Source organism: Haemorhous mexicanus, chromosome 9, assembly GCF_027477595.1.
Source record: "Haemorhous mexicanus isolate bHaeMex1 chromosome 9, bHaeMex1.pri, whole genome shotgun sequence".
Taxonomy (NCBI): domain Eukaryota; kingdom Metazoa; phylum Chordata; class Aves; order Passeriformes; family Fringillidae; genus Haemorhous; species Haemorhous mexicanus.
In genome coordinates, this window is record NC_082349.1 from 8798415 (window position 1) to 8810762 (window position 12348).

General features: G+C 51.3%; 1 protein-coding gene across 2 annotated transcripts; it reads right to left on the reverse strand.

The window, feature by feature from the left end:
- Nucleotides 1-4464: 4464 nt before the first annotated feature.
- Nucleotides 4465-11502, reverse strand: LOC132330976 (cytochrome P450 4A10-like). Of its 2 annotated transcripts, XM_059853875.1 has the most exons (12): nucleotides 11127-11502; nucleotides 10156-10297; nucleotides 9407-9451; nucleotides 9195-9322; nucleotides 8648-8772; nucleotides 8402-8553; nucleotides 8091-8197; nucleotides 7738-7928; nucleotides 7308-7441; nucleotides 6844-6908; nucleotides 6070-6152; nucleotides 4465-5368 (listed from the first exon to the last, which is right to left on the reverse strand). In XM_059853875.1, the coding sequence occupies exons 1-12, from the start codon at nucleotides 11310-11312 to the stop codon at nucleotides 5200-5202; spliced, it is 1527 nt and encodes a 508-aa protein (XP_059709858.1). In that variant the 5' UTR covers nucleotides 11313-11502; the 3' UTR covers nucleotides 4465-5199. The 2 variants fall into 2 exon arrangements, 1 of the variants encoding a protein (XP_059709858.1); XR_009487479.1 differs by lacking the exon at nucleotides 6844-6908 and having other exon boundaries at nucleotides 5302-5368.
- Nucleotides 11503-12348: the final 846 nt, after the last annotated feature.

Here is a 12348-nt window from a genome sequence, read left to right on the forward strand (position 1 = left end):
CTGCCCTGTGTACACAGTGAATGTGTGACAGATGCCCGAGCTGCTCACCCTGCAATGCCTGGATGTGGGTTTGGAGTGCAGGTGTGCTCAGAGGATCTCAATGTCCCTTTCCCAAAGAACCCTGCCATGGCTGTAAGTCGGAGCAAGGACAAGACTTCACTGCTGGGCTTGCCCAGGAGCTTCCCTGCTTGCTTTTATCACAGCCAGTGCCCCTTTGGAGTTCACTTCCCTCGAGAAAGAACCCTGTGCAGGAGCCAGTGCTATGTCCTAGCAGGCTGTCGCCTCTGCACTGTCCAGGGTGCTGTCCTGCCTCAGTTTCCCTTGTCTGGGTGAAGCCCAAGCTGAGGCTGACTGAAGCTGCCTTCCCTCAAGCTGTGCAGTCGCTCACAGATGCTTCTCGGTGTGATCCTAAAAAGAACAAAAGGGAGCGAGCATAAATGAAATTTATTGTTGGAAAATCTTAATTAGATTTTAAGCCCCAAAGGGAGAAAAGTGAGGTATTATCTGACACAGCTAATGAGTGTTAAGGGTCCATTGTTATATTTCTTGTTTACCTTTCTGTACTGGCTGATACAGCCCAGATCCTCGTCTGTACTGCCATAATTAGGATATCTCATCTCTTGCTGATAGGGTCGGGATGCTCTTTAAAGCACAATGCTGTCTCATCCCTCCCTGGCAGGATGAGCGTGATTGGGAAGACAACTTCTGGTGCGCCAGAGCTCGTGCCTTCCACATGGCCCCCATGAGCTGGGGAATGTCCTCCAGAGTCCAGGCTCTACCTGAGACCCCCCAGGTGAGGAGCACCTCCCACAGCCCCAGAGACCTCTCTGAAGGGCCCTAAGCCAACTTGCCTGAGGGCCAAATCCTCCCCAACACCTCTCTCCACACAGCACAAGGGGGATGAAGGTGTCCTTCACAAGCCTCCCCACGCCCACCAGTGAAGGGTAGGGATACCACGAGTTCTCCATCCTACCCCCCATTCCATAATGCCATTATCTCTGAAGCCTTGGGCTTCAGGAAGATGTCCAGGGTTGTGCTCTGCTGCAGACAGGATGGTCTCCTTTGGGGCAAAAGATATTCAGAGTGGGATTTTTTGCACCCCCACTTTGTTACAAGGTGTATCACAACTTTTCTTTGTGACCTAGGAGGGTGCAACCCATCTCTTGGAACCCCAGATAATGAGATATCTTGTTGAAAGCCACCCTTACTCTGATGCTTCCCTGATCTCTCCTGAGGCTCTTTAGCTACAAAGGTTTGAGATGTGTCTGTTCCAGCTGTAACTGAAGCAGTTTGGGCAGGTGGACTCCTATGACATAAATTATCCCAAGGTAGTTTAATTACAGATTTGCTGTATTCAGGTAAACTGCTGCTGGAGCAGCTCTATCCCTGCACCTGAGCAAACCTGGGGTTTATATCCTGGAGCTGGGCACCTTGACACCCAGGAGGTGTGATTTGGATCTCCAGAGGAAAAAAGGGAGCCTGTCCCACCCCGTGGTCCTTTGGGTGGGGAAGAAGCCCCAGCCACCCAGGTGGAAGCCAGGAGCACAGCATGGAGGGGTGGCTGTGTGTGGGCAAGGGGGCTGCAAAGTTTTTGGTCTCGATTCAAGCCCCTGAAAGCCAGAAGAAAAATATCATCCATTGTTGGTTTATACACCCGTAGTAGCCAAACAAACATCCCCGGAGCCTGTCCTTATCACTTTATTACACCTGCTAGAGTGAATAGATTAAAGAGAATGGGGGAGGGGGGAGAAAGCTGAAGAATCCAGCAGAAAAACTGGGTTTTGGGATTGTTAATTATTCTCTGGGGTCTCTAATCTTTAACTGGCAAACAGCATCACTAACTGTCTTAAAGCCCCTCCTGGAACATCCTGATAATAAGCCATCTGCATGAAGGCACCCCGTTATCTGCCCTCCTCCAGCCGCCTGTGACATGGCTGGAGTGGGAGATAATGAATGTGTGGTGTGTAATAACGACACGTCATTCATGATTATCGGCCTGATACCCAACCTTTTAGCTCCATTGTTTGTGCTTCAAAAAGAAAAAAAATAAAAAAAGGAAAAGAAAAAGAGAAAATGAAAAGGAGGAGGGAAAAAAGGAAAAGGGAAATTTTTGGTGCTATGGATTGTCCCGGGGTCCCCGAGGTGTCTCCGTGCCAAAGGGGCTGGCTCTCGGAGCATCTCCCAGGGGGTTTGTTGGTACTCGGGAAGGGCTCGCCCTGGATTGGCGGCTGCTGTAGCCATGGTGACAGAGGAGCGAGCTGAGACAGCGCAGAAATGTCACTGCCTGCCAGGGAGATATTCGGGGCAAATGCGCGGGCGATTAGATCTGTGTCGCTGCCTGCTGCCCGGCTCCTCACGCAGCTCCAGGGCTGCTCTCCCAACCGTCTGGTGCTGGCTTGGCAGAGGAGGTTATCTTGAGCAAGCTGCTGTCCAGAAACTGCCACCGTTTGAAGGTGGGGGGGATGCTTGTGCTGCTCAGTTTGACCTGGCTAAGCTGAAAACTGGAAGAGTTTTCTCCTGGTTGCTGCTGCATTAGGGCTTCACAGTGTGTCAGTGCTGCGAGACCTGCCCTCAAAAGCTTTGGCCCTTCAGTCTGCAAACCTGGTTTAAGCATGATTCTTAACAGGAAGAGATTTTAAAGTGTTTGGCTCTGCTTACCTCAATAACTGTCATAGCTGCCTGGAATAGCAATCCATTTTTTGCATCAAAAATGTCAGCAGTTTCACCTCTCTTTCCCAAGCAGACTACCAAGAGCAGTTTCCCTGGAGAAAGTCTCTGCTGGAAGTGGTTGGGGCTGGCCATTCACAATCTAGCTTTCAGAAGGACTTTTGGAAACCAAATGGGCAACTTTGGACATGGCAGTGAATAGGCCCCAAAACACAGGGCACTCTGCAGTCCAAGGAGCGGGCAGCAGCTGAGGGTCCTATCCCTCATTCCCAAACCAGAAGATGCTGTAGTGACACCTCTAAGTGCCACCAGGTTACTTTTGGAGCCCACCACCAAGGAGACTGGGATGGCTATTTTTGTCCAAGGGCACCCAAAGCTCATTTCTTGGACCACCTGCTGGAGAGCAGAGGAGCAGAGCTTCAAGGTGGTTTGCCTCTTCCCAGATGGGTGGCTGAAATGTCTGACAAATAGGATTTTTCAATAGCAAAAAGGTGTTTTTAAACCACTGCCCTCTGAAGGCAGTGCTGGAGCTGGGGAGGAGGGCAGCAGGAGTCTGGCCCTTCAGACCTGAGTCCACCAGCGGTGCCAGGGAGGTGGCACTGGCATCTGCACAACCTGCACCCTGCCTCCTTCTGTGGGTGAGACGGGGAGGGCTGGGAGAAGAACTTGGTCTTCAGATGCCTTGCAAAATAAACACAAGCTGCACCTTGCTGGTTAATCTCAGCATCCCTGCCCCTTTTGGTAGCCACACAGCCAAAACAAAGGTCTGGATCCAGCCCGAGGAGAATTTTGTTTCTCCAACTGAGGATGAGGCAGGCAGCAGAGATGAGGAGCAGGAGGGCTGCAGGAGTTCAGTCAGCTGCTCAGGTTTGACTGTCCTGACCTGGCCAGCAGCAGAGAGCTGCTCAGGTGGACAGACAGGCAGACAGACATGGTTTGGATATGTTGGTGCCTGCAGTGATTCTGGGGATGCCAGTGCTGGGGGTGAAGGCTGTCACGGTGGCATGGCACACATGCAGGCAGGCCTTGGTGCCTGAGTTTCCCCTGCTGCCTGCTGAGTGCCCAGGCCCTCGCAGTGACAAACTTCTCCTGGGCTTTGGGTAATGCCCAGACACACGGGGGGACTCTGACAGAGTGGCTGCTCTGCTGAGGTGGGGACAGGGGTGTCCCCAGGGACAGAACACATCCTCTGCCTTGATGGGCTTGGCTGTGCTGCCTGCCAAGCCCGGGGGTTTTACCAGGGACCAGGGAGGATTTTTCTGTGTCCCCCACTGCCACCTACTGATCCATTTCACACCTTGGACCTGCAGCTCACCCAGATGGTCCCCCTGGACTGGTGCTGGGGAAAGGCTCCCTCTACCCCCACAACAAGCCCAATGCCAGGGCCAGTGCTCGCCTGCACCCCTTGGGCAGGCCACCCTGGAACTGAGCAGTCAGTTCTCAGCCTCTGCAGGACAGGGTTTGAGGCAGACTCACATCTGTTGTTTTATTTTGCAAGCTGACTTTGTTCTCACCACCAGCCCTTTTGTGTGTGCAGTGTGTATTTCTGGTTTGCTTTGTTTGACCACACATCATTTCAGTTGTTTCCTTACCTCTGAAGCGCCCGGAGTCACAGGAGAGGTGATGGATGGTGTGGGATCTATGGAAACAGGCTCAACAGGGTGCATGGAAACAGTGCTTGTGGCTTGAGAAAACACTGACAGCACTGCACCCTTGGGCACAGCCTTGCCTCTGGCCTGCTGGGACTCCTCTTGCACCCTGATGGACCCCCAAATGCAAAGAAAGCCAAAGGCATGCTTGGAGATCACCCCCACAAGACTTTATTTTCATTTCAGAGAGCAGAACAATGCTGATCACACGCTGTTTCCAGTGTGCCAAGTGCTTCCTCAGGTTAGCTGGTGGCATTTTCTGTGCTGGCTCCTGAGCACCCTCAGCTCAAGGAAGCTCAGAGCTGGGGCAGAAAAGAACCAAAAGCATTCATCTCCATAATGGTGGGCACAGTGCCAGCCCCAGAGCAGGAATTGTTGGGAGGGTGGTGTGGGTGATGCAGGAAGGCTGCAGGAGGGCACACCCAGGCAGGAGACAGGGCAGGGGCTGTGCTGGGGCAGTGCCCAGGCTTTCAGCATCCCTGCAAACCCTGCTGGGTGTTGTTCACTGCCAAGCCTAGTGGGGAACTGACAATGGGACAAATCTACAGGCAGGTGACAGAAGTCCTGTCAGGGAGTGTGTGAGGGCAGGTTGGAGATGAGGAGATGAGGAGATGAGCAGGACATGGAGGGTGCCCCTGGAGGTGAAGGAGCCACAGCAATACTGTGGAACCCCCTTAGCAGTGCTGCTCCCCTTGCCAGGAGGGGAACTGAAGCTGCTGGGCTTGGTGTTTGTGGGCTCAGCAAGCCCCTCTGGGTGATGGTAGGACAGGGTTCAATGTGGGAGAGGTCCACTGTGGGTCTGTGTGGTGATCCCCTCCTAAACCTCTGAGTGGAGGTGTCCCTTGGGAGACCTCTTGCCCCCCTGCCACGGTACCCTGTGGGATCAGAAAATCTTCTTCAAATGCAGGTGTATCCCACTGCTGGACCTGAGGACGATCTGTGGTATCATTATGGGAAGCCTGGATGGGTCTGGGTAGAGCTCGAAGCGCCGCAGGATCAAGGCCAGGGCCACCTTCAACTCATTCATGGCAAACTGCTGCCCAATGCAGTTCCTGCAGGGAGGGGACACGTGCTCTGATTGTTGCCTTTGTCCCCAGCCACCCTGAGCTGGACTCAGCCCATGTGAGAGCTGGGGCACCTCCAGCTGCTGTGAGGATGACACCACAGCTTATCTAGTAAGCCCTTGAAGCACCCAGCTCTGTGGGGGGATATTGCTGTTAGTTTATTATTAAACATTGAAGAAAGAGATGAGATTGAGAGAACAGGGGCTTACTTCACTGGGAAGTGCAGCCAGGAGCCAGCTAAAAGGCCAGACACCTCCAAAAGGTTATTTCTGGCTCTGTGAGGTGATCCTCTTGCAAGCTACTGAGACCTCAGTATCCTACATCTGTCTACTGATACAGTGTGGGACCCCTGGAGACTTGGCCCCCTTGGCTTTGAGGCACTCTGGGAGTCACCCCTAAACAAGGGGGTGGTGTTCCCAACACAGGCAACAGGAAATGTAAACCTCTCCACAAAGCCTCAGGAAAAAATGTGTGAAATCCTACAGTGACCACAGAGCTGATGGAGCATGGAAATCCTATTACAGGAGATGCTGTAATAGGAGATCCTGTTACGGAAAGCCTGCTTGAGTTGGCCAAGCCAGCTTGGCTTGTGGAGACTGAGGGAGGATTAGCCTTAGGAGCTCACATCTGAGCTTGGTCTCACATGCAAGGCAGCCTGAGAGGAAGGAGAGGGATAAAGGATCTCCCACCTGGATCCAGCAGAGAAAGGCAGGAAAGCGTGGGAGTGCCTCTGTGCTGACTTCTCTGGAGAAAACCTCAGGGGATCATAAACCTGTGGGAGCAACAAAGGCCATCTGGTCAGTGTTTGGTGTGATCTGAGCAGCACCAGGTCCTTCCCTGGTGCCCAGGTAAGGGCTGGATATGGCCTCTGCTCTTCCTGGGGCAGCTACAGATGACAGTCATCTCTCTACAAAGCCACTGAGTGGATTTTCCCCTTGGACATAACCAGGTCACCCACTACAATGCCCAAGATGCCTGCAGGTGTTTTCTCATCCAGGGCAGCAAGGATCAAGCCAGGGTCCCTCCATTCCAGAGATGTCTGACCCTTGCTCTCCAGACAGCCTGGAGAGAGGCAGCTATGCAGCCTTCTTCAACCTTTCCAGTTATTTCTTGAAGCCCCTAAAATTTCACCTTCAAATCACACGTTATCCTGTGGGGCTTGGGACTTCTCATACGATTCTAAGTGAGTGAAGGGCAGCTGAAAGCAGCCAGAGCATCTCTGTGTCACCGTGCACAAAGAGAGACTATTGAACATCTTTTCCCAGCCCTTTGTCATGTTCAAAGTCTTTGGGGTGTTTGGTAACTGGATTGAATTTTGTATTTAGATGTGGACTGTTGGAATGACAAGGAGGGAAAAAAAAAAAAAAACAACACAGAAGGCAGGCACAGGCTGCCTTCTCCAAGGGGAATGGATGTCTGGGCTCAGAGACCATCCTCCCTTTCTTGTTATCAAGGTGAAATACCTCAGGGTCCTCCCACACATCCTGGTTCCTGTGAATAGCAAATATGCTCAATGAAACCTGGCAGCCTGCAAAAGAAAAGTGAGAAAAAGCTCATGACAGCTCAGAGTGAAAATGCAGGGGAGGTGTTTTTGGGATGCTCTCCCTCCCTGGGCTCTGCAGGAGATCTGGCAGGGGTCTCCTGAAAACCTCACACATCAAAAACAAAGACCTCAGAGCTGGGTCCCTTTTTGTCTATCAGTGTGTCACCTTCACTTGGCCAGGAACAACACTCCACAAGTCCCCTCTGAGCTCTGGAGCACATCCTTGGACCCTTTCCAGGCTCACTGTGGCAGCAAGCTGTGGTAGCTCCGTATAGCTACAGGAGAGAGAAGGGAGTCTGGGAGACCCTCCAGCTCCTCCACACAGAGCAAGGAACCCCCCCTGGTCACGGACAGCAGCATGAAGGATGGACAAACTCAACAGACCTGCTGGCAAGCTGCGTCCATCAGGAAATGTCACAGGTTTGGAGAGCTCTCGGGACACGCCAGCAGCAGGTGGGAACAGGCGTAAGCTCTCTTTGATGCACATGGTGGTGTAGGTCATCTTCCCAAGATCCTCCCTGAAAGAAAACTTGCTGAGGATGCACTCAATCCCTTTGTCTATGTCATTGATAAAGGTGTTACTGTTCTGTCCCAGTACAGACCCCCAAGGGAAACCACTTGTCACTGATCTGGACAATTGGCCACCACCCACTGGATGCCACCTTCCAAACAATTCCTCAGCCACTGAACAGTCCACCCATCAAATCCTTCTCTCTCCAATTGATGGAGGAGAATGTTGGGAGGAACTAAGTCCAAGGCCTTCAAGGGTAAATTAAAAGAGTTCAAGATAAAGGAGTAAGAAGTCCTAGCTCACCACTCAATGGTGTCTCTGTCCCCCAGGATGCCCTGGATCTCCTCCCTGCACCGCTGCTGGTGCTCAGGTTGCAGTGACATGCAGTAGAGGAGCCAGGAGAGCCCACTGGCCACAGTATCGTGACCCTCAAACATGAAGGTGTCCACCTCAGCACGCAGGTCCTCATCGGACAGCCCAACGCCATTCTCATCCTTAGAAAGAGGAGAGCATGTCATTCCCAAGATCTTTTATTTTTATACCCAAAGGACTTGTATGATTTGGTGTCTCTTATGCTCCCCTTCTTGTGCTGATGCACCCTCGGTGCTGCACAGTTCTGTTCTTTGGCATTTGGTGCAATCATCTCAAACATTTACCTTGCTACAAAGAAGAATGTCCAGAAAATCCAGGCGCTTCTTCTTTTGGATCTTTTCAAGCTCCTTCTCATTGGAGAGCAACATCTTTCTTTCTTTTATTACCTGATCTGCACAGAGGAGAGATCAGTTCTGTGCATCCTGTCCCTCCAGAGTACCCTCATGTGTTTGACTGCTCAGTCATCAGCCTGGACTCTGTTTAAGGTGTAACCCTCTGGCCAGTCCATGCTGCAACCCCACTCTGAGCCACTCCAGGGGCAAGTGGCAGAGAGGTTCAGCTGGGAGACGGGGCTGGGAGAAAGGGGCAGGAATACCTGTGTGGGCATGGGCTAGCTTGCAGGCATCCTGAAACGCGCGGCCACTGCCAGTGAAGTTGTAGAAGACATCCTTGAGGGACAAATTCCGGATCCTATCACTCAGGAGGTAGCTCAGGTCATAAACAGCTTTAATATAATAGTGGGAGTTGCTGTAAGGAGACCGAGGGCAAAGCTGGTGTTGGCAAAATGAGTGGTGAAACAGGAGCACTCGCTTTCCCAGGGTTTGGAAACTCAGGCACTGACCTCTGAGTCTGACAGTTGGAATTAAAGCTGAAGGCACATTTCATGATGCTGTCTAGTGTCATCAAGCTGACATCCTGAAAGAGCTCCACTGACCTCCTCTCTGTGATCCTCTTGTCCCATTTATCCTAGAAGAAGAGCCAGGGTAAGGAGAGACAGACCACATTCTGTGGTCAGGCGTATTTTCCTGACCTTCTTCCCAGATCCACACTGCTAATTGCTTTCTCTTCTGGAAGCAGAGGCCCTAGCTCCCGATATATTCAATGAACTTAATCTAACTCTCTGAACATTTATTTTCCCAGATATGAATGGATACTCATGAGGGTTTGAAAGGAAATTCTTACAGTGGTTGATTTTATTGGCAAACAAAGAGAAAGAATAAGTGGAATGTCCAAAGGAAGGTGAGAAGAGCAATTTTCGTACTTCAAAACTACTCCAAAAAATCAGTGAAAGTAGAAACTCTCTAAGTGCCGTTTCTTTCTCTTCCTCATTTTTTATTTTCACTGTTTCATGCCTGAAAGGTAAAAGTAGCAGGAGTGGGGGTTCTTACCAGCATCACTTTGACTGAATCTGACATCAGGGTCACGTAAGGTTTCAGCACATCGTAGTGAAAGGCTGGGGTGAGCATCTTCCTGTGCTGGGACCATTTGCTTCCTTCCAAAATCAGCAGTCCATTCCCTGAAGCACAAAGAGCAAAGGCACAATCAGTTCCTGCAGGCTCTGATCACAGCTCTGACAGCCTTACTACTGCTTTTGGCTTACCAATCCAGGGAACTAGGAGTTTGTAGAGTGCACTAGCCTTGGGATCTGTAGAACAGGACAAATATTAGAAATGTATGAATAACTGATGAATTCAACACAACCAAAGAGAAAATTCAGGATAAATTTGCATTAGATTTTGCCCCCTAAATCACATGATATAATTAATCTGATTTAAATTCCTGAAATACTGTACCACCAGAGGTAAAGTTTAAAAGTGATTGTCTACAATTATGACTGCAGCGGACTTGAAAAAACAGAGAAAGTTATGACAAGAAAATGTGTGTGGAAAAGAAACAACCATGGCAAATTTCAAAAATGAGAACAATGGATGGGAGTCACTGGGAAAGGCCATGTATGTACCACTCATATGATGCACAGAAGGCAGCAGAGGTGAAGACTTAAGATGTCTTCTGAGAGCCATTGCCATGGCAGCTCACACTTTTTACTGGGTTTACTGGGAAGTACAAATACTATGGTAGTAGAAGCCATAGAAGACAGTAAGACAGGTGACCCTCAAAGTGGGAACTGCCAGGAAACTGAAGGAACAGGCACCTGGTCTCTGTTTTGCAGAGGAATACACACTGCTCCATGAAACCTGAGGCAGCCTGGGAGTTTGTGAGGAGGAGCAAAAGAAGAATTGCAACAGCTGTGAAGGAAGCTGGCAGAGGGGATAACTCCAGGAAAGCTCCCCAGTATTTTCTTGGTAGGAAAGTGTCAAAGACTTCTCATAACTGGAGGCAGAGACTCACCTGCTCGGCCAAGTATGATTTTGGCATATTCAGGATGGTGAATAATTACAGTAGGCAGGATTGGTCCAAACCATCTGGGAAAGGCATAGGGATATTCTTCTCCCCATGTCACTAATTGTTGCAGAAAAGTTTCAGATTTTAACTGCAATGAGAGTTAATCAGGGATTAATAAAGTTAGAAAAAGAGGGGCATGCCAGGGAGAGCAGAAGTTGTCTGTTGGGAAGTGAAGGAAGAGTGGGTGGACTTGCCACACAGGGGCTTTTATGCTGCAAGTGAAAGAGAGAATGAGCATTGCAAAGGGACCGTGCACAAGAGGCAAATCTGCCTGAGCCACCAAATCCCTGCAGCACAAGACAGCTCCATGGAGAGTCCCTAGCTGGGCTGGTGGCAGCTGAGACACCTTAGGATGGCCTGGGCTTGGAGCAGTTCTGTGTTGCACTTGGGAGCTGCAGCTGGCATGGGCAATGCCAGGATGTCTGATGGACAGGCCAGGAGGATCAAGGCTGCCACACCCCTGTTTCCCAGTTTCAGCAGTGCAAGGTGGGCATGCAGTGTGAAAGCAAAGCCCCTGCACTATAGCATGATGAAAATGGCTGCATTAAAACACCCTGCTTTTGTGGCCATGTCTTCTTCAGCAGCTATAGGGTAAGACAGAAGGTTTAATGTAGCTAAGAGACATTAATTATGATTGCTCATATTTAAATAACTTTATGGAAGTCTCATGACTCTTTGTTTAACAGCATGATTGAAAAGAGTATGACCCTTTTTTTCGCCAAATGATGCACATCACATATCCAGCACCCTTTCCTCCTGCCCTGCAGAACCCTTGGCACTCCCTGTGCAGAAGTTCTCTTCTGTAGGAAGAGACAGGAGCAGAGCACACCCCCACCCCATCCAGTCCTTCTCCATCCTGACTGATGCCTTGCACAGCTGGGACAAACCCACCCTGGCTGAGCCTAGCTACTCCTTACCAGGTGATTGTGGCCATAGAACCAGTGTTTTGGGGGGCCAGGGAATGCCTCCAGAGCTTTGGTGAGCTTCTTCCTCTCCCAGTAGAACTGGAGCACCTTCAGCAGCACAAAGGTTACACCAAGCAGCACAGACAGCTGCAGGATGGCAGCAGAAGGTCTGGTTATGTTGTCCAGCAGAGATGCCATGCTGGGCCGGGACACTGCCTTCTCCTGCCTGGTTCTCACCTGCTCCTCTCACACCCGAGCCAGGTGGGGAGCTCAGTGCAGGTAAAAATCCTCTCCCTCCTCCTCTGCAGGAGCTGAGCCTGGTGAAGTGAGGTTGGCAGCAATTTATAGCTGCTGGAACATCAGGGCAAACATTGCGTCAGCTCAGCCAGCAGCCTGTGCGCCCAGTCCCCCTTTGACCTGCTTTCTGCAGCCTGTCCCTGCAACCTGGAGAACAACCAGCCTCTGAATATTTCCTGCTTTTGCTGAACTCCCAGCAGTGCTGTCACACCCACCTCAGTCCTCCACGCCCAGGTGGATGAAGCCAGAGGAGGGAGGAGGTGAGATGCAGGCAGGCTGGGGCTCTAGCTGAGCTCCGTGCTGTCCTCAGAGGGTTCAGGTGTGGAAGGTGTTCATCTGCCCACTGGAAGTGAGGAACACACGGGCCACCTCTTCTTAGTGAGGAGGCTGCATGGGGTCAGCCACCTGCACCTGTGAAAGCAGTGCCCTGGGTGCCTGCAGCATCACCCAGCCAGAGAATGGGCATCCCTCCAGCAGCACACCAGGCACGTGGCCCTGCTCCCCGGGGCTCCTTCCACGGACAAGCCAGGAGACAGAACTGCTGTCCAGAGGAATCACCGTGGTCAGTAGATGAGGCAAGGAGAGGAGAAGCTGCAGAGCAGGGAAGTGAGCTGCAGCAAGGTTGAGAGCACATGATGGGGAGGTGTGATGGCAGGGCCATGTTCCCTCTACAGCCCTGGTGAGCCCTCCTTCCTCTGTCCATGTGGCATCTCACCTTCTCCAAAAGGGCTCTGCATCTCTGCATTTACCTCTCCAATGCAGTGCTTGGTTGGGGCCCCGGTAGAACCCTCCTTGCAATCCCTCTGCAGATCCTGCTGCTTACCTGGGTTCTCATCCCATAAGCCCAGAAACCTGGAATGGCAATGTGGAGTTGGTGGAGAGTGGGGCTGGAACTCTGACATGTGTGGGTGACTTCCATGCATATTGTTAAAAGCAG

Excerpts from the sequence above, each read along its gene's own strand:
- LOC132330976 (XM_059853875.1), bottom strand. The coding sequence starts at position 11,312 with ATGGCATCTCTGCTGGACAACATAACCAGACCTTCTGCTGCCATCCTG. Across the intron at positions 7,929-8,090 it reads ACATTCTTCTTTGTAGCAAG|GATGAGAATGGCGTTGGGCT; the intron begins GTAAATGTTTGA and ends CCTCTTTCTAAG. Across the intron at positions 7,442-7,737 it reads GACAGAGACACCATTGAGTG|GGAGGATCTTGGGAAGATGA; the intron begins GTGAGCTAGGAC and ends GTTTTCTTTCAG.